This window comes from Garra rufa, chromosome 10 (genome assembly GCF_049309525.1).
Source record: "Garra rufa chromosome 10, GarRuf1.0, whole genome shotgun sequence".
Taxonomy (NCBI): domain Eukaryota; kingdom Metazoa; phylum Chordata; class Actinopteri; order Cypriniformes; family Cyprinidae; genus Garra; species Garra rufa.
The window spans coordinates 1,434,064-1,457,067 of NC_133370.1; the positions used below are offsets into that span (position 1 = coordinate 1,434,064).

The 23,004-nt window shown below is 37.8% G+C and overlaps 4 protein-coding genes across 4 annotated transcripts; 3 read left to right on the plus strand and 1 right to left on the minus strand.

The window, feature by feature from the left end:
- Positions 1 to 277: 277 nt before the first annotated feature.
- On the minus strand, positions 278 to 2,496 carry LOC141343784 (uncharacterized). Its single transcript, XM_073848429.1, has 3 exons — positions 2,484 to 2,496; positions 870 to 2,271; positions 278 to 299 (listed from the first exon to the last, which is right to left on the minus strand). The coding sequence occupies exons 1-3, from the start codon at positions 2,494 to 2,496 to the stop codon at positions 278 to 280; spliced, it is 1,437 nt and encodes a 478-aa protein (XP_073704530.1).
- Positions 2,497 to 11,530: 9,034 nt separating this feature from the next.
- LOC141343785 (GTPase IMAP family member 7-like) lies at positions 11,531 to 13,296 on the plus strand. Its single transcript, XM_073848430.1, has 2 exons — positions 11,531 to 11,543; positions 11,984 to 13,296. The coding sequence occupies exons 1-2, from the start codon at positions 11,531 to 11,533 to the stop codon at positions 13,294 to 13,296; spliced, it is 1,326 nt and encodes a 441-aa protein (XP_073704531.1).
- Positions 13,297 to 14,906: 1,610 nt separating this feature from the next.
- LOC141343787 (GTPase IMAP family member 7-like) lies at positions 14,907 to 17,448 on the plus strand. Its single transcript, XM_073848431.1, has 2 exons — positions 14,907 to 14,919; positions 15,129 to 17,448. Exons 1-2 carry the CDS (start codon positions 14,907 to 14,909, stop codon positions 16,355 to 16,357), a joined length of 1,242 nt encoding a protein of 413 aa, XP_073704532.1. The 3' UTR covers positions 16,358 to 17,448.
- Positions 17,449 to 21,111: 3,663 nt separating this feature from the next.
- On the plus strand, positions 21,112 to 22,746 carry LOC141344842 (uncharacterized). Its single transcript, XM_073849739.1, has one exon. The coding sequence runs from the start codon at positions 21,120 to 21,122 to the stop codon at positions 22,521 to 22,523; it is 1,404 nt and encodes a 467-aa protein (XP_073705840.1). The 5' UTR covers positions 21,112 to 21,119; the 3' UTR covers positions 22,524 to 22,746.
- Positions 22,747 to 23,004: the final 258 nt, after the last annotated feature.

Sequence of the window (23,004 nt, forward strand, 5' to 3'; positions counted from 1 at the left end):
GGGGTATAGCAGGGGCGGAACACGGTCTACACTGTGTGCCAATCACAACGCAGTGGAACTGCTGACCAATCACTATACATTTAGTTTTGTGGAAGGCGGAACCCGGAACTACGAGCCGTTTGTGCCAGCCTGGGGAGAAAGCTATTATTATAATCCAAATATTGTGAAAAATAATGCGTTTTTCAAACAACTAGGCATGAGAGCATGTTCAAGGACACCCCAAAAACAGAATAAAGACTTTGTAAAGGAGCATAATAGGACCCCTTTAAACCAACCATCAGTTGATGTTCGTCTGGTTTCTACATTGAGAGAAAAAAACAACAACACAGACAACACTGGTAACACATATATATAAAAAAAATGTAAATGCTTTTTTGATGATTTTTAAAAACAGACCAGATGATGGCCTGCTGTTATTAGTTTTGGCATCAAGGAGCCCTGCAACTTGACCTCTTTGCAAATAAGACAAGACCTTTTTTCCACAAAACCTGCAATTAATTTCAATTATTTTGAGTCCTCTGAAAATAAAAACATCAGATTTTTCCATCATTTGCTATTCAGGCGGTATCCAGGATTGAGTGGAAAAGCTTGTTTAGATTCAAAGTCCATATGGTTCCAAAAGCACATATGTAGATTGATTCAGCATAGTGCCACTCTGTGGTCAATTCTTCTCACATTATGGAGTATAAAGCCTTGTGTGAATCAGTCATTTGCAATGCATGGAATGACAAGAACGTGTGGAGGAAATGAATGAGAAAAATGTGACACTCCTTATGGCCCATAAAAAAGCTCAGCAATAAAACTTGACATGTGAACTCTTTATTTTTTAGTCATAAACAGATCACTGAATGCAGCAATTTGTTACCAACTTTGGAGATGCAGATTTCATTGCATTTCCTGTGTTTGTTTTAAGCAAATTGGTCAAAAACATGGTTGAATATGTAGTTCCCGGTGCTAGAGCTGTGGGGAAGAGACGCTGTAAGAGTGTGGGTGCAAATGAAGCCCCATACCCCAACAAAAAAATGGTCAACATAATCAGCAATTTATTATTTGAGAAAAAATCTTCTCTTTTCTTCTCTGCTTCACTCACTCTCCTTTGCAACTCTTTTTGGATCCAGATGTCCAGGTCCCTCTTGACTTTCTCTTCTCTTTCCATTCTCTCCCTTTCCACCTCCACCCCTCTTTCCTCCAGTTGTTTCATGTTCTCCAGCTCCTCTTGCAGAGATGCTCTTAAACGTCTCAGCCTTTCTGAAATCGGTTGCACATTCTGTTCTTCCTTCTGTATATCCACCTGGATCTGACCAATCCTACCTTGTATTAATTTCCTTTCTTGTACTGTTTCTTGTCTCTCTTCAGTGATGGCATCAGTGAACATGGCCCAATGAGTGTCAGCCATTTTTCTGACCTCCTTTTCTATTTCCCTCATTCTTTCAGCCTTTTCAGCTTGTGTTCTCTCTTCTATTATCCTCTGGGCTTTTTGCATTACCTCTGTAACTTCATTAGTAAAGTGATGGTTCTCATTCACAGCCAGCAGCTCGTCCACTTTCTGCAGGAGTCGATGCACTTGATCTTGGTTTGTAGGGTTTGTGTTGTCAAAGGCCACGAAACGCCTCCCAAATCTCTTCACGAGGTCTTGGATTTTTCGATTTTGTCTTGAAATAAACTTTTCAATGGATTCTCCTCTGAGTCTGTCGGCGTGTGAGAAGATCAAGATGGCGTGATGTCTGATGTCCTCATGAAACATCTCCAGAATCATTTGTACGGTGCGTTGCTGCTCCTCCGTATATCGATCTATCGGTATAACGAGCAGAAATGCATGAGGACCGGGATAACTCAAGGCCAGGCAGTGTATTGCTTCTTGTTTTACTTGTTCTTCTGTTAGGTCTGTGTCAAAAAAACCTGGTGTGTCAACAAGAACGAGTTCTCGTCCTTTCACCATTTCACATGCTCTCTTGCACTCTCTTGTTACTGAACCCATGCTCACTTCAGCATGAAAGTGTCTTTTTCCCAGGATGGTGTTTCCTGTTGCACTTTTCCCTGCACCTGTTTTTCCCAGCAGAACCAGTCGCAGTTCATTTAGTGCTGGATTTACTGTGAACGGAACACTGCCAGGTAAGCCATCTTTACTTGTGCTGGGAGGATTTTGAGTTTGAGAGGGTGAACAAACATTTTGGGCTGGTCTCTCATTATTAATCTCATCAATACTCTCAGTACTCTTGTTAGAGTTATCGTTTGACCTTCGACTCTGAACATTATGTGTTCTTGATGCTTCTGAGAAAAAAGAACATCCTACAATCATTATTTAGTTCACTTCTGTGTATTTAGTATTTTGGGTCTACAAAAGATACAAACTATTACAGCATAAAATTACCCATGAACATCAAGGCTTTTTTTCAAACAACCAAATCCTGATTACCAAAAAACTAAAATAATGTAAACTGTTTAAGTAAGTGTAGATTGTCTGATGAATAAAGATTAATTACCTTCGTTGGACATGTTCTCTGGTTGGGTTTCTCTGTATGTGTGTTTCTAACCTGTTTCATGTTGTTAGACTGGTTTGAAAGGGGAAGGACTTACAGAAACAAACAAAACTCAAATGTTGACGTGTTAGACCTCTGTTACATATTTCCATGGTGAATTAATTTTAAATCATTTAATTATGCATTGCACTTCAATACACAAAAGGAGATCGCAGTATAGTTGTCTTGTAAGGCTGGACATGCAGTCTGCCAAAATATGTACACCCTCCCCTCTCCAAAATGTACAGATGATGGCCTATCATCAAGCATTTTATTTTGTGAATACTTCAGTTCATGTCTAATAACAGTGGTGAATATGAACAAGTTACTTGTTACCTGGCAAAAGTTATAGTGGGATACATATCTTAACCTATTTTTGACTGGGGATACGTTTTTTTATCAGCCACCGGAACCGAAAGAAACAAGTGCTGCTTCAGTTTGATACTGCTGATCCGTGAATAAGGAAGTTGGAAGATTTTATATCAATAAACTGTGTTACACTTCTGATCACTGCTTTATTTTACACATGAGTATAAACAAGGTTGTTTAATGTTCAATTGTATGTTTGTGCAGTCACGAGATGACGAATATTGAAGTGTGTATTTTTAATTCATTCACACTGATTTTATATGAGAATAGTAGTATGATCTTAATCTTTTGTAAAATTAGTGACTGAGCGAAACTAATCATTTAGACACACCGCACTAAAAACTATAGTTAATTATTGGTCATTATGTGTGATTATTATTGTTCATTAGTGTTGGAGTGGGCTAGCAATGCATTCTGAGGTAATCTTAATTTTTAAGTAGTATAGTTTACATTTACATTTTTTGAGTGTAAAATCAACAGTCTTCTCCAACGACGAGATCTTCGAACAGTTGCACTCTTTGTGCAGATATTGCAAACATGGAGGAAAACCTACTAGGCAGGGTTGTCGTGTTACTAATGCTATGAGGTGCTGGTGCACTTGTCACTCTTATTTTCTTTTTATTATTATTACTGCAGACCTTATAATTACATACAAAACTCAGGGAAAAACAATAAACATAACTATTTTGGGCTTGCATACATCATAGTATGAGATTATATACACAGAAAGAGGAAAACAAAGGAGATTTAAGCCAGTTTTGTGTGTCGGTGAACAATTTTGGACATAAAATTAAGAAATTAATAACATATCCGAGAAATAACAATTTGGGTTTTTGTAACAAAAATAATATCTATAAGGAGTAAGGATCATATAAGTAGAGATAAATAGAGAGAGATAAATAAAAATCAACCCAAAATTTATTGGTTATACTACAATCACAATAAAAGGACAACAGGACCACAGAATGAGCAAATTTCATCAACATCAAAATAGTTACAGATAGATGAAATAAACCTGTAGCTCACATCTTTTAAGTTGTTGTGCTTGTTCTAACGCCGTAGATCACAAGATAACGTCAGCATGGCGGAAGACGTTCGGATCGCATTCATACTCAATAAGATTTGGCTGTAGAGTACATACTCTATTAGCACTTGTTAAGTAAGTACTTACTGGAATTAAGTTCCTACTCAGTATGAGTATGCGGTTTCGGATACAGCCAAAGTCTAAATTGTTGTTGATTTTAATATGCATGTTGATAATTAAAAAAGATGCATTTGGTATCAGAATATATAGACATTCTGAACTCTACTGGGGTTAGACAATGTAACGAAGAGTCAGCGGAGTGGGGATACATGTGCAGCTTTGTTGAAACGATCTCAAAGTCAGACAGTTCAGGTAAATTGACAGCAGACAGGTATATCAGAGACAATGCAGTAATCGTAGTAAATAGACAGGCAGAGGCTCGGGCCAGGCGGCAGGCAGAATAAACAATAGTCCATACAACAAAGCAATAAGTCAAGTGAAGTCAAGTCACCTTTATTTATATAGTGCTTTTAACAATACAGGTTGTGTCAAAGCAACTTCACAGTATTAAACAGAATATTGTGTCAATAATGCAGTAGTGTAGACAATCAATTTTTTAGTTACAGGCAGATCATCATTGAATTTAGTGATGTCATTATCCAGCTCAGTTCAAATAGTATACGATATCGCTGAAAGTGTCCCCGACTAAGCAAGCCAGAGGCGAAAGCGGCAAGGAACCAAAACTCTACAGGTGACAGAAACGGAGAAAAAAACCTTGGGAGAAACCAGGCCCATCGGGGGACCAGTTCTCCTCTGGCCAGACTAAACCAGCAGTTTGTACCAATGTCAGATTTCAGAGGACTCATCTGTGGTCTTGCACACACAGTGGTCCAAAGTACTTTTTTCGGATGAAAACAAATTTTGCATGTCATTCGGAAATCAAGGTGCCAGAGTCTGGAGGAAGACTGGGGAGAGGGAAATGCCAAAATGCCTGAAGTCCAGTGTCAAGTACCCACAGTCAGTGATGGTCTGGGGTGCCATGTCAGCTGCTGGTGTTGGTCCTGCCAACTCTCCTGACCTGAACCCCATAGAGAATCTGTGGGATATTGTGAAGAGAAAGTTGAGAGACGCAAGAGCCAACACTCTGGATGAGCTTAAGGCCGCTATCGAAGCATCCTGGGCCTCCATAACACCTCAGCAGTGCCACAGGCTGATTGCCTCCATGCCACGCCGCATTGAAGCAGTCATTTCTGCAAAAGGATTCCCGACCAAGTATTGAGTGCATAACTGAACATAATTATTTGAAGGTTGACTTTTTTTTGTATTAAAAACACTTTTCTTTTATTGGTCGGATGAAATGTGCAAATTTTTTGAGATAGGAATTTTGGGTTTTCATGAGCTGTATGCCAAAATCATCAATATTAAAACAATAAAAGGCTAGAACTATTTTCAAATGTGTGTAATGAATCTAAAATATATGAAAGTCTAATGTTTATCAGTACATTACAGAAAATAATGAACTTTATCACAATATGCTAATTTTTTGAGAAGGACCTGTAGATTGTTCCAGAGTGTAGGTGCTAAATAAGAAAATGATCTGTCGCCGGCAGTTGATTTTGATATTCTAGGTATTATCAAATTGCCAGAGAATTAACGTTTCTGCATTTGACATTGACAGCATAGGTCGTCATTTCATTATGTTTTTGAGATGAAAAAATGCGGTTTTGCAAATGCTAGAAATGTGGCTTTCGAAGGAAATATTGCTATTGAATAGCACACCTAGGTTCCTAACTGATGACAAAGAATTGACAGAGCAGTCATCGAGTATTAGACAGTGTTTTAGGTTATTACATGCAGAGGTTTTAGGTCCAATAATTAACACCTCTGTTTTTTCAGAATTTAGCAGTAAGAAATTACTCGTCATCCAGTTTTTATATCAACTATGCATTCTGTTAGCTTTTCAAACTGGTATGTCTCGCCGGGCCGCGAAGAAATATAGAGCCGAGTATCATCAGCATAAAAAGTAATGGCCCTAGTACTGAGCCTTGAGGTACTCCATACTGCACTTGTGATCGATATGATACCTCTTCATTTATTGCCAAGAACTGATGCCGGCCGGATAACAACGATTTGAACCATTAATGCTAACATAATTTTCAAGTCTATTAAAAAAAAATGCATTTGTAACTCTAATAAGGGCAGTCTCAGTGCTATGATTCGTTCTAAATCCTGACTAGAAATCCTCACAGATACCATTTTTCTGTAAGAAGGAACATAATTGTGAGAATACTAACTTTTTTAGTATCTTTGACAGAAAATGGAGATTCGAAATTGGTCTGTAATTAATTAATTTGTTGGGGTCAAGTAGTGGATTTTTAATGACAATCTTAATAACAGCCCGCTTGAATGTGTTGGGGACATATCTAAATGACAATGACGTGTTAATAATATTCCGAAGAGGATCTATGACTTGATCTATGAAGCACATATTTTAGTAGCTTAGATGAAATAGGGTCTAACACACATGTTGTTGGTTTACATGATTTTACAAGTTTATACAGTATTTCCTCTCCTATTGAAGAGAATTAATGGAATTGTTCCTCAGGAGGTCTGATGCAATACTGTAACGGGCGGCTGCATGGTTACAATTTTATCTCTGATAGTATCGATCTTGGTAGTAAAGTAGTTCATAAAGTCATTACTGCTGTGCTGTTGGGAAAAGTCAGCACCTGTTGGTGCTTTATTTTTCGTTAATTTAGCCACTGTATTGAATAAATACCTAGGGCTATGTTTGTTTTCTTCTAAAAGAGACTAAAAGTAATGTGATCTAGCAGTTTTTAATGCTTTTCTATATAGGATAGGGTACATTCACGCCAAGTGGTACAAAAAACCTCTAGTTTTGTTTTCTTCCAGCTGCGCTCCATTTTCCGGGCTGCTCTCTTTAGGGCGCAGGTGTGCTCATTATACCACGATGTCGCACTGTTTTCCTTAATCTTTCTTAAGCGCAAAGGAGCAACCATATCTAAAGTGCTAGAAAAGAGAGAGTCCATAGTTTCTATTACACCATCAAGTTTTTCTGAGCTATTGGATATGCTGAGGAATTCAGACAAGTCAGGAAGATTACTTACAAAGCAGTCTTTTGTAGTAGAAGTGATGGTTCTACCGTGCTTGTTGCAAGAAGTTGAATTTACAGTTTTAGCTATCTGGAGTATACACGAGACTAGATAATGATCTGAGATATCATCGCTTTGCTGTAAAATTTCAACGCCATTAATTCCATGATACAGTGTTAAATCTAGAGTATGATTTTGACAATGAGTAGGTCCTGACACATGTTGTCTAACCCCAATAGAGTTCAGAATGTCTATAAATGCTGTTCCTAATGCATCTTTTTCACTATCAACATGGATGTTAAAATCACCCACTATTAAGACTTTATCTGCAGCCAACCCTAACTTCAGCAAATTCTTTAATAAAGTCTTTATGGTGCCCTGGTGGCCTGTATACAGTAGCCAGTACAAACGTCACAGGGGATTTATCATTAACACTTGTTTCTCTGGATAATGTTATATAAAGCACCATTACTTCTAACAAATTATACTTGAAGCCCAATCTCTGAGAAACACTGAAACTATTGCTATAAATATTAGAAACACCTCCCCCTTTACCTTTTAGATGTGGCTCATGTTTATAACAGAAATCTTGGGGGGTTGACTCATTTAAAATAATGTAATCATGTGGTTTTAGCCAAGTTTCTGTCAAACAGGGCACATCTAGGTTATGATCAATGATCATAATTTACAAAAAGTGCTTTCGTATAAAGGGACCTGATATTCAATAAGCCAAACTTCATCACTTGTTTTTCTGTATTATATACATTTTTATTTGTTTATTTGTAACATCAATTAAATAGTTACTCTTAATTAGGTTTGGACGTTTTTTGTATTTTCTAGCTCGGGAAACAAACACAGTCTCTATAGTGTGATATATAGGTGAAAGGGTCTCTATGTGCTGAGAATTAACTGATTTCTGTGTCGATTTAGCCAGTCTGTCTGCTTCCTGACCTGGGCCCTAGTTAGTCAAGTACAAGTACGCTTAGCATTAGCCAGCACTTTTAAATTTGCCAAGATGTCAGACGCTCTGGCTCCCGGTAACATTGGACTATGATGGCTGGTGTCTCTATTTCCATGTTCCGTTGATGTTCTGATCAGAACGGAAGAGCGGTGTTTTGCCCCGCGACTATGCCGTCTCACAGTTACCCAGTCGCCCTGCTGCATGGGCGTTGTTACCGGAACCGAACAATGTTCTGGGCTCCCTGAACTAGTCTCATCCAAAGCCGTATCTAAGGTCCTCACATTCTTACCATCCTCTGTTAAAGTTAGGATGTGTGACTCTAGTTCTGAAATCTTCTCTGTCAGCCTAACTATTTTCCTGCATTTATCACATGTAAACCCCTCACTGCCGACAGAGATAGATAAGATATACATGTGGCAAGTGGTGCAAACAACAATAGCAGGAGAAGAAGCCATTGCTCACTGTGATTGTAGAATGATTCCAACTTACCACTGTTGTTTGATGAACTCTTGAAAAACAGATCAGGGGGAAAAACAACGAAGCAGGAGAAAAAAGAAAACAGTTGTAGAACAAACGCGAACAAATAGAAACGTGAATGGCAAGCTAACAGCTAACGGAATGCTAATGATAATAGATGCAAAATAAAAACGTCAATGGAATGCGAATTTCAAGCTAACCGGCTAACGGAATGCTAACGCGCTGCACTCGCGGTTATAGAATAAAAGCTAGGGTGACCATACGTCCTCTTTTACCCGGACATGTCCTCCTTTTTGGCTATAAAATTATGTCTGGGGGGATTTTGTAAAATATCATAAAATGTCCGGGTTTTTTACCTCATTTCACTGACCGTCATTAATTCAACACTTTAAATGCAGCCACTGCCCACCGGCATTATTCTGAGGTACCTGTCTGATGACGTGAAAGACCCAGTTGTCAAAACAAAACAAACGAGGAGCTGCTCTGCAAGAGCTGTGTGTCACTAACATGCTGAAATGCAGATGTAGTTTCACAGACGAATTGCAAAAAAAATACCCGATGTTCATTTGTGGTCGTGATAAATGGGAAGCATTGTGCACCATCTGCACCTATGCTGCCCTCCAAAGGCAAAGTGCAGTAACTACACCAACACTGAAACAAAGAAAAATGCCTTTAAAGTTTTTAGGCCAGCTAGTCAAAGAGGTTGACACACTTGTTTCTCGGAAACACTCTCGTTTCTTTGGGACAAAATTGATCAGGAGACTTTGCCAAAAGACAAAACAGTTTTCATCAAGTCCATTTTAAGCCTCAATTTTGACCAAATGCGTAGTTACTGCTCTTTGCCTTTGGAGGGCAGTATGTGTCTGTTGCAAATAAAGGAGGGGGGGGGGTGCATCCTGGGGAGGGTGTCCTCTTTTTGGATTCTCAGAATATGGTCACCCTATAAAAGCGAATGATCAGATCAGTCAGATTAGTTTGGTGGATAATATCAGAAATTTGATGGGAGTTAAGCTATATTTTATCAATTTAAACAACAGAGAGTGACAGTAAGATTCCAACAGAAAAACAAAGCTCGGGGGAGCTACAAACACAAACCACTCTGCAGGAAGGCAAACAATTAAAGTCCAAGGGCAGGCGGCAAGGAATCCAAGGAGAGAGAAACAGTCCAGAGTCATACATGGGTAATCCACAATAGCAATAGAGAATGCACAGAAAAGTCAGCTGGGGCAAAACAAGACTTTGCAATGTGTGAGTGAGAACCAGAAGTTTATATAGTCCAGGAACAGAAAGTGATCGCCGTGTGATCAGTGCCAGGTACAGGGTCATGGGATATGTAGTGACATGTGTGTATATGTTTGTATTCCGGTGACGCTGACCTCTGGTGATGGTCAGGGAGAAAGTAACTCTTTTTGCGCAGTAGTACTGTTTCTGTTTAGTTTGTTTTTGCTTCCTTTTAGCAATCACAAGCTTTTGATCAGCGACCTGGGGTTGCAACTGCTTTCCCGATGTAGGCAGAATGGAACGGAGACGCCGACTCATCAGCAACTGCGCGGGAGACTTAAATCCGTCAACGGGTATTCCTGTGTTACAATAATCTAAGGTATGGGTCCTTCTTTTCAGCGTGTGCTTTGCTCAATATGGTCTTTGCAGTTTGCACTGTTTTTTCGGCGAGACCATTACTTTGTGGATAGTAAGGACTGGATGTCACATGCACTAAGTCCCACTGAACTGCAGTCTTTAAAGTCATGCGAGCTGTACTGCGGTCCATTATCTGAAATAATTTTTTCAGGTACGCCGTGCCTGGCAAATATGGCCTTCAGCTTACGGATCACTGCTGTTGATGTGGTTGACCGAAGTCTTTCCAACTCGAAGAATCTGCTGTAGTAGTCGACAGCTACCAAATAGTCATCTCCGTTCCACGTGAACAGGTCTGTTGCGATGACCTGCCATGGACGCTCCGGAATCTGGTGGGAGATCATAGGATCTCTTGGGTTAGATTTTCGGCGCTCTAGGCATATGGTGTATCTCTCCACCATTTCCTCGATCTGTTTGTTTATTCCTGGCCAAAACAGGATGTCTCTGGCTCTTTGTTTACTTCTCTCAATTCTCTGCTCGCTGCAGACATGAATGCTACTCATAGACGTCAATTATTTCTTGACAATGTTTACATTCAAAGGACATTCAAGTGTTTTAGGGAACATTTTGCTATCAGACAAACCAGCAGTGATTGCCAAAGTTATTTTATGTCCAGTCATGAAGAAAATTGGGTTATTTATTTGTTAAATATTAGAACATTCTTTTGAAAAGAGGAGCTGTTACTGAATTCACTGTGAGGTACCGCACTTAAAGATTACTGTATTTATGTCACCTATGTAACTGTAAGGCTTTGCTGTTTTATGTGTCAGTTTTAAGATCTGACTTTCACCAGCACTTTCCGCAAAAACTTTTATTTTATAAACCTTCATTTTTAAATTGCACTTCAAGCTTTGTGTTTGATAGTTGTTTCTATGATCTGCTTCAATGCAATAAAAAAACGATGTAGTACCAACATTTTTCTTGGATTGACATTATACTTTTGTAATTTGTTCTACATCATTAGAGATATTAACCTGTTTTATGCTTTTTTGGACAGCCCTGTTTTTCATCCAAGCATTTCCAGTTTCCTCAAACTTCATCACATTGATTTTTGTCCATAAATGACTTCATTGTCCTTTTTTTCTCTTGAACAGACATTTCTCATACTTTTTTAAACCATTTAATGAAGGTGTTACTTAATACTGTAAGCACGTTCATGTTAAAATCCAAGTAACAGTCTACATATGATGGAATATATAATAAATAATCAGACCTGTACACAAATAATCTGTCATTTCTGAAACAGGGTCACTGTGTCTCTCTAGTGGATTTATTAGACTGAAAAAAGGGTCATTAAATATAGAAATAAACATAGGTCTAATGCATAAACAAGTTTAATTTCTGTTTTCCTGTAAGCCCTTCCCCTATCAAACCAGTCTAACAACACTTGAAACTGGTTAGAAACACACACACTGAGAAACCCAACTAGAGCATGTCCAACGAAGGTAAGCAATCTTTATTTATTTATTCATCAGACTTATTTTAGCAGTTTGCATTATTTTTGTTTTTAGAAATCAGTACTTGATTGTTCGAAAAAATAGCCTCGGTAAACACATAGGCCATTATTCATTGGTAATTTTACGCAATAATTGTTTGTATCTTACAGAGAACTGAACTACATTCTTAATGCCATAGAAGAACCTTTTTTGTCTAAATGGTTTTATAATGAACCTTTAACATCTGTTTCTTACCTTTTTATAATCTGGAGAACCTTCTTTTGCCACAAAAAAACTTTTTTGTAAAAGGTAAGAAAGAGAACCTTTGGCTGAATGGTTCTTTGTGAAACCTGAAATGGTTCTTCTATGGCATCACTTTGAAAAACCTTTTAAAGCACCTTTATTTTTAAGAGTGTAAATAATGATTGTAGGATGTCTCCTTTTCTCAGGACCATCGAGGACACTTAATGTTCAGAATCAAAGGTCAAACATGAACTTGAATGACAATAACGAGAGCAATGAGAGACCTGTTCAGAATGTTGGTTCATCCTCTCAAACTGAAAATCCTCCCAGCATGAGTAGACAAGCTTTACCTGGCAGCGAACTATCTGCATTAAATCCAGCTCTGAATGAACTGCGACTGGTTCTGCTGGGAAAAACGGGTGCAGGGAAAAGTGCGACGGGAAACATCATTCTTGGAGAAGATCGATTTGATGCTGAATTAAGCATGGGTTCAGTCACTAAAGAGTATAGGAGAGAATGTGCAACGGTGGAAGGACGAAAGCTTATTCTTGTAGACACACCTATGTTTGCTGATACAGGCTTAACAATTGAAGAGCTGCGACAGGAAGCAGTACACTGCCTGGCCTTGTGTTCTCCTGGTCCTCATGCATTTCTACTTGTTATACCAATAGAACGATATACAGGGGAGCAGCAAAGCATCGTAGAATTGATTCTGGAGATGTTTCGTGAGGACATCAGCCATCACACCATCCTGATCTTCTCGCACGCCGACAGACTCAGAGGAGAATCCATTGAAGAGTTTGTTTCGAAACAACATCGAAAAGTTCAAGACCTGGTGGAAAGATTTGATAGCCGCTTCGTGGCCTTCGACAACACAAACCCTACAAACCGAGATCAGGTGCGTCAACTCCTGCAGAAAGTGGACCAGCTGCTGGTCAGGAAAGAGAACCGTCACTTCGCTAACGAAGATACAGAGGCAATGCAAGAAGCCCAGAGGGAAACAGAAGAGAAAAGAAAAGCTGAGATAGAGAAGGTGGTCAGGAAAATGTCTGATGTTCACTGGCGTGCCTTCACTGCATCCATGAATAAAGAGAGGCAAGAAATCGAGAGAAAAAAGAAATGTATACAAGGCAGGATTGATCAGATTCGGAAAGATATAGAGAAGGAAAAACAGAATGTGCAACCGATTACAGCAAGACTGAGACGGTTCGGAGCATCCCTGCACGAGGAGCTGGAGAATGTGAGAAAAGTAAAGAAAAGAGCGACTGAAGAGGAGATGGAAAGAAAGGAAAGAGAAAAAAAAGAAAAGAAGAACCTGGAAATCTGGGCTCAAGAAGAGGTGCAGAGGAGACTGAGTGAAGAAAAGCCAAAATTTGTACTTCCATCATATTTCAATAAAAAAAACATGATTAGGTTTTTATTCTTAATAATGGGGGGTTTAATAGGATTGATTTTAGGATTTATTATAGCATATTCTCAGCAGTCAGATCGTAAGCAGTGTCATTGGTTAACTTGTTAGGATTTGGAGCTCCAAGAAAGGGAAGGTTTTTTGGGGGAATGGCCAAAAGAAACCTACTAAAAATCACAAAAACTTTAACTAAAATGTAATTAAAATAAAAAATATATATAAATAAAAGGCCATTTAAAATAATAAAAAGTAGAATAGTATCTCAATACTAAAAAAAAAAACCACTGGCTTTGTTATTCACATGTTTCTAATTTATCATTTATTCATTTTTATTATATCACTTCAAGCTTTGTGTTTCAGAGTTTCTATGATCTGCTTAAATGCAATAAAAAAAACGATGTTGTACCAACAGTTTTTCCCCAAACCCTCATTCATCAGAAACACTGGTCCATAAATGACTACATTTTTCTTTTCTGTCAAACAGACATTTCGTCTTTATTCTTCCATCCAAAGATTTTACTTTATATAGTAAGCAACAATCATTGTGTTTTTGTTTATATTGCAAACATAAAAATATAGTGCAGCAAATGTATGCAGACAGCATAAATAATAGTCTGTAGAACTCAGTAACAAACTGTGAAGAATATAAAAAAAGTTCATAAATTATGTCTGCATATTTTGCTTTTTTTTTAAATTGCAGAACTTGTAAAAACATACAAGAACAGGAAAATGAGACATGGATGTATTCCAACAAAGGCCGATCATAAAAATAAGGACGTAAAACTAATAATATGGATTTTCCTATATCAAATTATGGTATTATCCATACAGAAAAAGAAAAGCACAAAAATAAAATTACATCTTTTTAGAAAAGTTGTCATACACTCTTAAAAATAAAGCTGCTTTAAAAGGTTCTTCACAGCGAGAACCATCTTTGGTTCCACAAAGAACCATTCAGTGAAAAGTTCTTTAAAGAACCATCTCTTTCTTACCTTTTTATAATCTGAAGAACCTTCTTTAACCACAAAGAACCTTTTGTGAAAAAGAAAGGCTCTTCAGATGTTTAAGCTTCTTTTAGACAAAAAGGTTCTTCTATGGCATCATGAAGCAACTTTATTTTTAAGAGTGTAATGCACCAAAAATTTGGCACTATTTGTTATTTGTCTAAAAGTCTAAAAGATGAAACAGAATCAATTTCAGCAAAATAAATAAATAAATAAAATAAAGGGTAAAGGAGATTTAAGCCATTTTGCTAATGAATGAAGAATTTTGCTTAAGTCAATCCATAATTTGTTGGTTGCAAACCAAAAACAATTGGGCAGCTGTTTCTTAACAAAACCACAAACCGAACAAGACTCAACATCAGAAATGAACAGGATGAACAGGAAGAATTTTATAATGTATCTCCTTAACCTGTATGCAATGAATCAGTGACGACACTGTGTCCCTCCTTGATGTAGATAAACAAAACACATTATTAAATTCACAAATAATCCCTTTTGTGCATGTCTTACATTAAATATGTTTATGAACAAATACAAATGCATTTATTTATTTTTCACTTTTTACAATCATTGCATCTCATTTATTGGTTTAATGCATCGACATCTGAGTTTGTGATCAGTTTCGTTTCTATAAGTCCTGCCCATCATAAATAGTCCAACAAGGCTGGAAGCAGGTTACAAAGTACAAACACACATTGAGAAACTCAACTAGGAAATATGTCCAGCAAAGGTAATTCAAGATTTAATACTATCATTTATTCATTAGACGGCTACATTAATTTAAACATTTTTACATTATTTCTGTATTTAGTAATAATTCAGAATTTGTTTATTTGGAAAAGCCTTGATAAAGAACACGTATTGTATTATGCTGTACTTTTATGTACTTTTCACACCGAGTGAACCAAATAATGATTGTAAGCTCACTTTTTTTCTCAGGTGCACTGAGGCAAAAGTCAAACAGAAACTCAGATGAGAGTACTGAGAGTAATGAAAGACCTGCGCAAACTGTTTGTTCACCCACTCCATCTTCGAATGCAGTGCATCTGGTTCTGCTGGGAAAAACAGGTGCAGGGAAAAGCGCAACAGGAAACAGCATCCTGGGAAATAAATGCTTTGATGAGAAACTTAGCATGAGTTTAGTCACAAAAGAGTGCAAGCAAAAATGTGAAACAGTGGAAGGACGAAAGCTCAATCTTGTAGACACACCTGATTTTATTGACTCGGATCAAGCACTTAAAGAAATACAGCATTGCCTGGCCTTGTGTTCTCCTGGTCCTCATGCATTTCTACTCGTCGTTCCGATAGAACGATATACAGAAGAACAGCAACGCACCATAGAAATGATTTTTGAGATGTTTCATGAAGATATCACTCATCACACCATCCTGATCTTCTCACACGCCGACAGACTCAGAGGAGAATCCATTGAAAAGTTTGTTTCGAGACAACATCGAAAGGTTCAAGAATTTGTGGAGAGATTTGAAAGGCGTTTCATGGCCTTCGACAACACAAACCCTTCAAACCGAAATCAGGTGTGTCGACTCCTGCAGAAAGTGGACGAGCTCCTGCTCGTGAATGATTACCGTCCCTTCACCGCTGAAGTTCAACAGGTAGTGCAGGATACCACAAGGGTAATACAAGAGAAAAAAGAAGCTGATATGGCTGAAAGAAATAGGAAAATCAAGAAGGTGATCAGAAAAATGTCTGAGGTTCGCTGGTCTGCGTTCACTGCTGCCATGAATGAAGAGAAGCAAGAATATGAACAAAAAATGAAACGCATTCAAGGCAGGATTGATCAGATTGTGGCGGATATTAAGAAGGAAAAACAGAACGTGCAACCGCTTCCAGCAAGACTGAGACGGTTCACAGCGTCTCTGCAGAAGGAGCAGGAGAACTTGAGAAGGCTGAAGGAGAGAGGGATTAAGGAGGAGAGGGAGAGAATGGAGAGAACAATTAAAGAAAAGAAGGACTTGAACATCTGGATCCAAGAAGAGGAGCAGAGAAGACTGAATATAGCAGGAAAGAACAAATCAGATTTCAATACCGAAATGCTTGGCTTCTTTTTGCTGGGATTAATAGTCGGAATTGTTCTCCTACTCTCAGCGCTTCCACTCCTTTCTAAACTCTTGAAATTGGATTCTCAGCTAAGCTTATGGTCATCTTAAGTTTCAGTTGCAATAAAAGTTGCATATGTAAAGCTGACGACACTGATGCACTGCTGTATTCAGTGATTTCATTAATCATTAACAACCAAAATGAGATTACCAATCAAGCTTCATTGCCGACTTCATCAGCAGTCTTAAGTCTAACGTGTTTTCTAATTTCCTCCTAATGGACTTCAGAGTATTAAAGGAGTAGTTCACTTTCAGAACAAAAATGTACAGATAATGTACTCACCCCCTTGTCATCCAAGATGTTCATGTCTTTCTTTCTTAAGTTGTAAAGAAATTGTGTTTTCTGAGGACAACTTTTCAGGATTTCTCTCCATATAATGGACTTTTATGAGGCCCCCAAGTTTGAACTTACAAAATGCAGTTTCAAAGGACTCTAAATGATCCAAGCCGAGGAAAGAAGGGTCTTATCTAGCGAAACGATCAGTTATTTTCTAAAAAAAAAAATTACAATTTATATTCTTTTTAACCTCAAACACTTGTCTTGTCTAGCTCAGCAAGTTCAAACTCGGGGGCACCATAGAAGTCCATTATATGGAGAAAAATCCTGAAATGTTTTCCTCAAAAAACACTATTTCTTTACAACTGAAGAAAGAAAGACATGAACATCTTGGATGACAAGTGTCAGGGTTATGTCAGTGTTTCCTTTGTGCTCCTTGTCCTGGTTTTCCCTTGTGTTTCCTCATGCCCATATTTGGTCTTCCTTTTCCTGTGTTCATTTAGTTCCATTAGCTCCACCTGTGTTGCATTAATTATCCTCGTTTCTCCCTATTACTTAAGCCCTGTGTTTCCCTGTGATTGGTGTCTGCGGTTATACATGTCATCCCTTCCTTGTTGGTTTCCTTTTGGATTATGTTAAAAAAATATTATTGGTATTATCTCCTCGTTCCCTTGCTTCAGCGTCGTGACAACAAAGGGGTAAGTACATTATCTGTACAATTTTGTTCTGAAAGTGAACTACTCCATTAAGCCATGAACCAAATCAACCAGATCTGAGATGAATTGCAGCATCACAATCATTTGATCTGAAGGAAAAAGGTTATGAAGGAAGGCTGTGTACAATTAAGTGAGATTCGACCACAAAGTGGCGCTATAATCATTAAAATGTTCATCTAAAGTTGAACGTGTGTGGAGTTTCTTCATTGTGCAGTGTAATGTAATCATTAGGACCACATTATGAAAAAAGTTTTTAAAAAGGAACTTTGTTTCTTGGTTAAGAGTTTTTAACTACTTTTCTAAATTAATTGAGCTTATTTGTGATGTATGAATTTTGGCCTCATACCCAGGAAAATATTATTTATACATGGCAATGAAGTGTTTAAATGCATAGGCCTATATAATGCGCAAGTGTAGACAATGCACTTTGAACGACTATAAAATGCACTATAAATGATTGTTTTCTAAAATTGTATCTCAAAGGCAAGCATGGCTTGTGTTTATTGCAGAAATAAAAACAGAACTGAATTAAAAGTCCATGTGATTTTATACAAAATGAAAAGCAAGTGGTTAGTTTTTTTTAGAAATAAAAACTGCATGTTTTAGTTGTCTGAAACAGGTTTAAATGGAGTACAGCATGTCAAGAATCATTGGAGAGACTTCAATCCTTGTCCTTATGTTTTATTATGAGTAATTCATCAATGCACATTATAAATAAAGACATGATTGTCTTGTAGTTAGTCATAATAACAGGGTTTTCCACATCCCTGATTCTTCAATTCAGTACCGGCGCAAGGAATCTTGAACTGACCAAGGACCAGAATTATAATTAATCTAAGGGAATTAAAAATGTAAAACATTACCGATTAAGCGAAACTATGTATTTTTTACTTTTTATTATGTATTTTTACTAGATTCATCCTTCAAAAAGACCGGAAATCATAGCGGCACCCCTGTGTATTTAAATGCAACCATTTCTAAGTTCACTTAGAAATATTTGTCAAATTCTGAAAACCTTCAGAATGCAGTATTAATGTTACCTACAATCTTAAAATGTAAGGTTTTTGGGCATGGTTTCACAGACAGAGCTTAGATCAAGCCAGGATGTTTATTAATTTTGATAAACATTTAAAAAACACCTCTGGTGTTCATCTCGAGCCAAAACAAAGTCAATGATATACTATATATGTATTTTAAGATCGGTCTGTGAAAATGGGGGTTGAAGTTTTTAAACTGAGGCTAAATAACACTATATCAGGGATGCCAAATCCTGTTCTTGGAAACCATCCTGCAAAGTTCAGCTCCATCCCTGAACAAACACACCTGACCTGAAGTCTGCAGGTTGTAGATGGATCTCTAGGAACAGGATTGGGCACCCCTGCACTAAATGATGGAGTATTTTGGTGTTTTATGTCAGTTTTTAAGATCTAAATTACAGTTTTATTGGCTCTCACCAGCACTTTCCCCAGAAACGGTAATTCTGTTTAGCTAATCTTTGAAGTTGCACTTCAAGCTTTGTGTTTCATTGTTGTTTTTATGATCTGCAATAAAATTATTATTTTCTTGGTTTGATAGGCTACTACGTTTTCCTGACATAATTACCTGTTTTATCATTTTTGGAAAACTGTGCCGTTTTCACCAATCATCATTCAATAAAGATTTTACTTCATATGTTTTGTCTTTAAATGGCTAGTTTTATTGCAGCCATTAAATTACAGTAAAGCTGTAAACGATAAAGAATAAAATCATATAAAAGGCCTACGCGTTTTTGCACATGCTACCATATGTAATGAATCAGCATTGAATGGAATTTTTTCTGATGCCAGTTCATTTCTGAAAAGGGCTCACTGTGTCCCTCTAGTGGATGCAAAGTGGACTCGAAAGAAACAGACAGGTAATTAAAGTAATAAATAAACTTTTGTGTGCATATCTTACATATTGTATGTCTGTAAAATAAATATAAATGCATTTATTTCTCATTGCATACACCCAGTAAGCACCAGTCTCATCTGCTGCATCATCGTTTTGGCTTGTGTCCAGTTTCGTTTCTGTCGAAGTCCCACCTCTCGGAATAACAGTCAAACATCATTACAAACGAAACACAAACACAGAGAGCTGTTTGATACCAAACTACACGACATGTCCAACCAAGGTACTGTAATATGTCTATTATGTGTATTTAATCATTGAAGTATCATTTATTTAGTTATAAGGTATTTTTCTTCAGATTGAGACACGTTTTTCTAAACAATGTAACAGACAAAAGGAGATTTGAAAGTTTAAAGCTTTGAGTTTAAAAAGGATTTTACACAGAACTTGTTAGAAAACTAAAATCCACCTTCTGCTCATCTCTGGTAACACTTTAATGATAACAAATGTAACTTTTTTTTTTTTTTTTGTCAAAAAATATTTTAAATGAAGAAGTTTAACTAAAACCAGAATTGTATTGTTTTAGTCTTTAACATGTCAGATAGTAATCAGCAAGAAATACTTTCATTCTTAATTGTCTTTCCTTATATTTTTCCAAAAATATTAATGTGACCAGGTGTGACGGGGTTCAAGTCTGTAACACATTGTTCACTCGAAATGGCCACTGCTGCTTATGTAGTTAGGAATAATACAAGTATGTAAGTATTGTATATACTTATGGATTAAAATAAAATGTTAAATAATAATTTTCCATCTTATGTGATGGGGTTGAGTTGTTAAGCTTGACAGTATCCTCCATGATATGCCTAAAAATATGAATATATAGTATGATGCTACTAACCATTTTCTGCAGCACTATTAAAGAGCCCTGAATGATGTGATTTCTGGTAAATAATGTCACATAGGAACAGAGTCTAAATTATTACGGGCGTAAAATGGTTAGGGTGACGGGGTTGAATTTTTAATAAAATATCTAGCAGTTTTTTAGAAAAATATTCTTTCCAAGAAAGGAGCACAAATAAATGCTTACACTATTGCCAAAAATCACAGACACTGGCACATTTTGTTAATAATTTTCTAAGTACAAACCTCAGGGACATGACAAAATGCTTGGTTTAAGAGATAGAAGACATTAGTTTAGCTAAAAAATATAAAAATGCTGCAATAATTTTTTTATGAATTATAATGAACATGCATCAGTTATCATCTTGAACTTGGTAAAAGTGTTTTTACATATGCCGCCACTTCAGACTGGATCTTCTCCAAAGGGAAATAAAGTTACAAAACCTAGTGTCATATAACTATTTTAAGTCTTTATTATGTAATTTAGAGAGAAATCAAATTAAAATTGTTATATGAAACCTATATGAAACCTGGTGTCCTATAACTATTTTAAGTCTTTATTATGAAATTTAGACAGAAATCAAATTAAAATTGTTATATGAAACCTATATGAAACCTAGTGTCATATAACTATTTTAAGTCTTTATTATGCAATTTAGAGAGAAATCAAATTGTGTGTGATTGTTTTTAATGTGTTATTTGCAGTCTTTGTACTGTTGTAATCTTGTTGTTACATGTAAAATTGGTTACCTACCTTGGTCAGGACACTCCTGGAAAAGAGTTTGTTTCCTGGTTAAATAAAGGTAAATGAAATCTCAAAGTATTGTGAAAAGCTTTGAACTATTAATTTTAGTGAACCACCACTTTAGAAACTCTGGCGAACTGAAATATTACAGAATCCCAGGAATATGCGTCTTTAGTGGTGTGTTCTGGAAAGACAGAGAAAGCTAAAATCAACAATTGTGGAAAATAACTGTAGTAAATGATCAACAGTGTCATTTTTTTTCTCACAACAAACACTTTTTCCTCAGAAGCAAAGATGCCGCACATGCAAAGTCACCGCAGACAGTGGTCCAACAGGAACTCAATTGAGGGAACCAGACCTACCCACAATGTTTGTTCACCCTCTCAACCTCAAAGTCCTTTCAGCATAAGGTCACCATGTTTATCTGACAGCGATCCTTTAGCAATATATCCAGCTCCGAATGAGCTGAGACTGGTTCTGCTGGGAAAAACCGGTGCGGGGAAAAGCGCAACGGGAAACACCATCCTGGGAGAAAATTATTTTGATGCTGAACTGAGCATGGGTTCAGTCACTAAGGAGTGCAAGAGAGCATGCGGAACGGTGGAAGGACGAAAGCTCGTTCTTGTAGACACACCTGGCGTTTTTGACACCGACTTAACAGAAGAACTACTCAAGCAAGAAGCTATACACTGCCTGGCCTTGTGTTCTCCTGGTCCTCATGCATTTCTATTAGTTGTACCCATAGAGCGGTTTACGGAGGAGCAGCAACGCACCGTACAAACGATTCTGGAGATGTTTAACGAGGACATCAGACATCACACCATCCTGATCTTCTCACACGCCGACAGACTCAGAGGAGAATCCATTGAGAGGTTCATTTCGCAACAAAATCAAAAAGTTCAAGACCTGGTGGAGAAATTTGAAAGGCGTTTTGTGGCCTTTGACAACACAAACCCTACAAACCGAGATCAGGTGCGTCGACTCCTGCAGAAAGTAAACGAGCTGCTGAACTTAAATGAGAACCGTCCTTTCGCTAACGAAGTTACGGAGGCAATGCAAAAAGCCCAGATGATAGTAGAAAAAAGAATCCAAGCTGAAACAGCTGAAAGAACGAGGAAAATAAAGGAAGAGGTGAGGAAAGTTTCTGACGTTCGTTGGCGTGCGTTTCTCTCTGACATGAACGAAGAGAGGCAGGAAACTGAACGGAGAAGGAAGCGCATACAACGCAGGATTGATCAGATTCAAGCAGATATAATGAAGGAAGATAAGAACGAGGAACCCATTCCGGAAAGGCTGAAACGCTTCACGACGTCTCTACAGATGGAGCTGGAGAACATGGGACGACTGGAGGAAAGACGGATGGAGGAGGAGAGGGAGAGAAAGGAACGAGAAGAGAGAGAACGCAACGATCTGGACATCTGGATGGAAGAAGAGGAGCAGAGGAAACTGAGCGAAGGAGAACCGAAGAGTCTACTGTCTCCAGAATATATTAAAATTGTGACTATGCTCTCTATGTTTATGTTGGGGATTGGGGCGACGTTTGCACCCGCTCTCTTAGCGTTTCTGATACCTGCGGCTCCAGCGATGGAAACCGGGTTGGCGGCGGGGATTTTGTCCAAATTCTTAGCTGTGGAAGGAGGGGGGTTCATTTGGGTGGCCGCTGGAGTCGCCAAAGCCGCGGTGCTGACCCATTGCTCCATACAGTGATCCGCTCATTATTAAAGAGGTCATCGGATGCCTATTTTCCACAAGTTCAAATGCTTCTTTAGGGTCTTAAAGGGATGGTTCATTGCTATGCACTCCGAAGCCCATCTAAATACCCCATCCGAAGTTTTTTTTTACCTTAGTCGAACATTTATGGAGATATTAGAGTTTTTCGAATTGCTTGTTACAGGAGTGAATGGTACATGTGATGTATCTCGTAAATTGCACCACTAAACGTGCAAGTAACCTTACCAAACTTGTACAGTAGTGTAAATAGGTTTTGTACTCACAAAACGCTGCATCAGAACATTTGTAAGTCCACCATGAGTGTTTTAAAAACACGTTTTAGCCGATCCCTACTAGTCTCAAAAACTACAAATGGCGACACGTCGACGTCACTTCCCTGGTTTGAAAAAAGCACGTAAAAGTCCTCCTACAAGTTGACATGCACACAGATGTAGTAGGAGGACTTTTACGTGCTTTT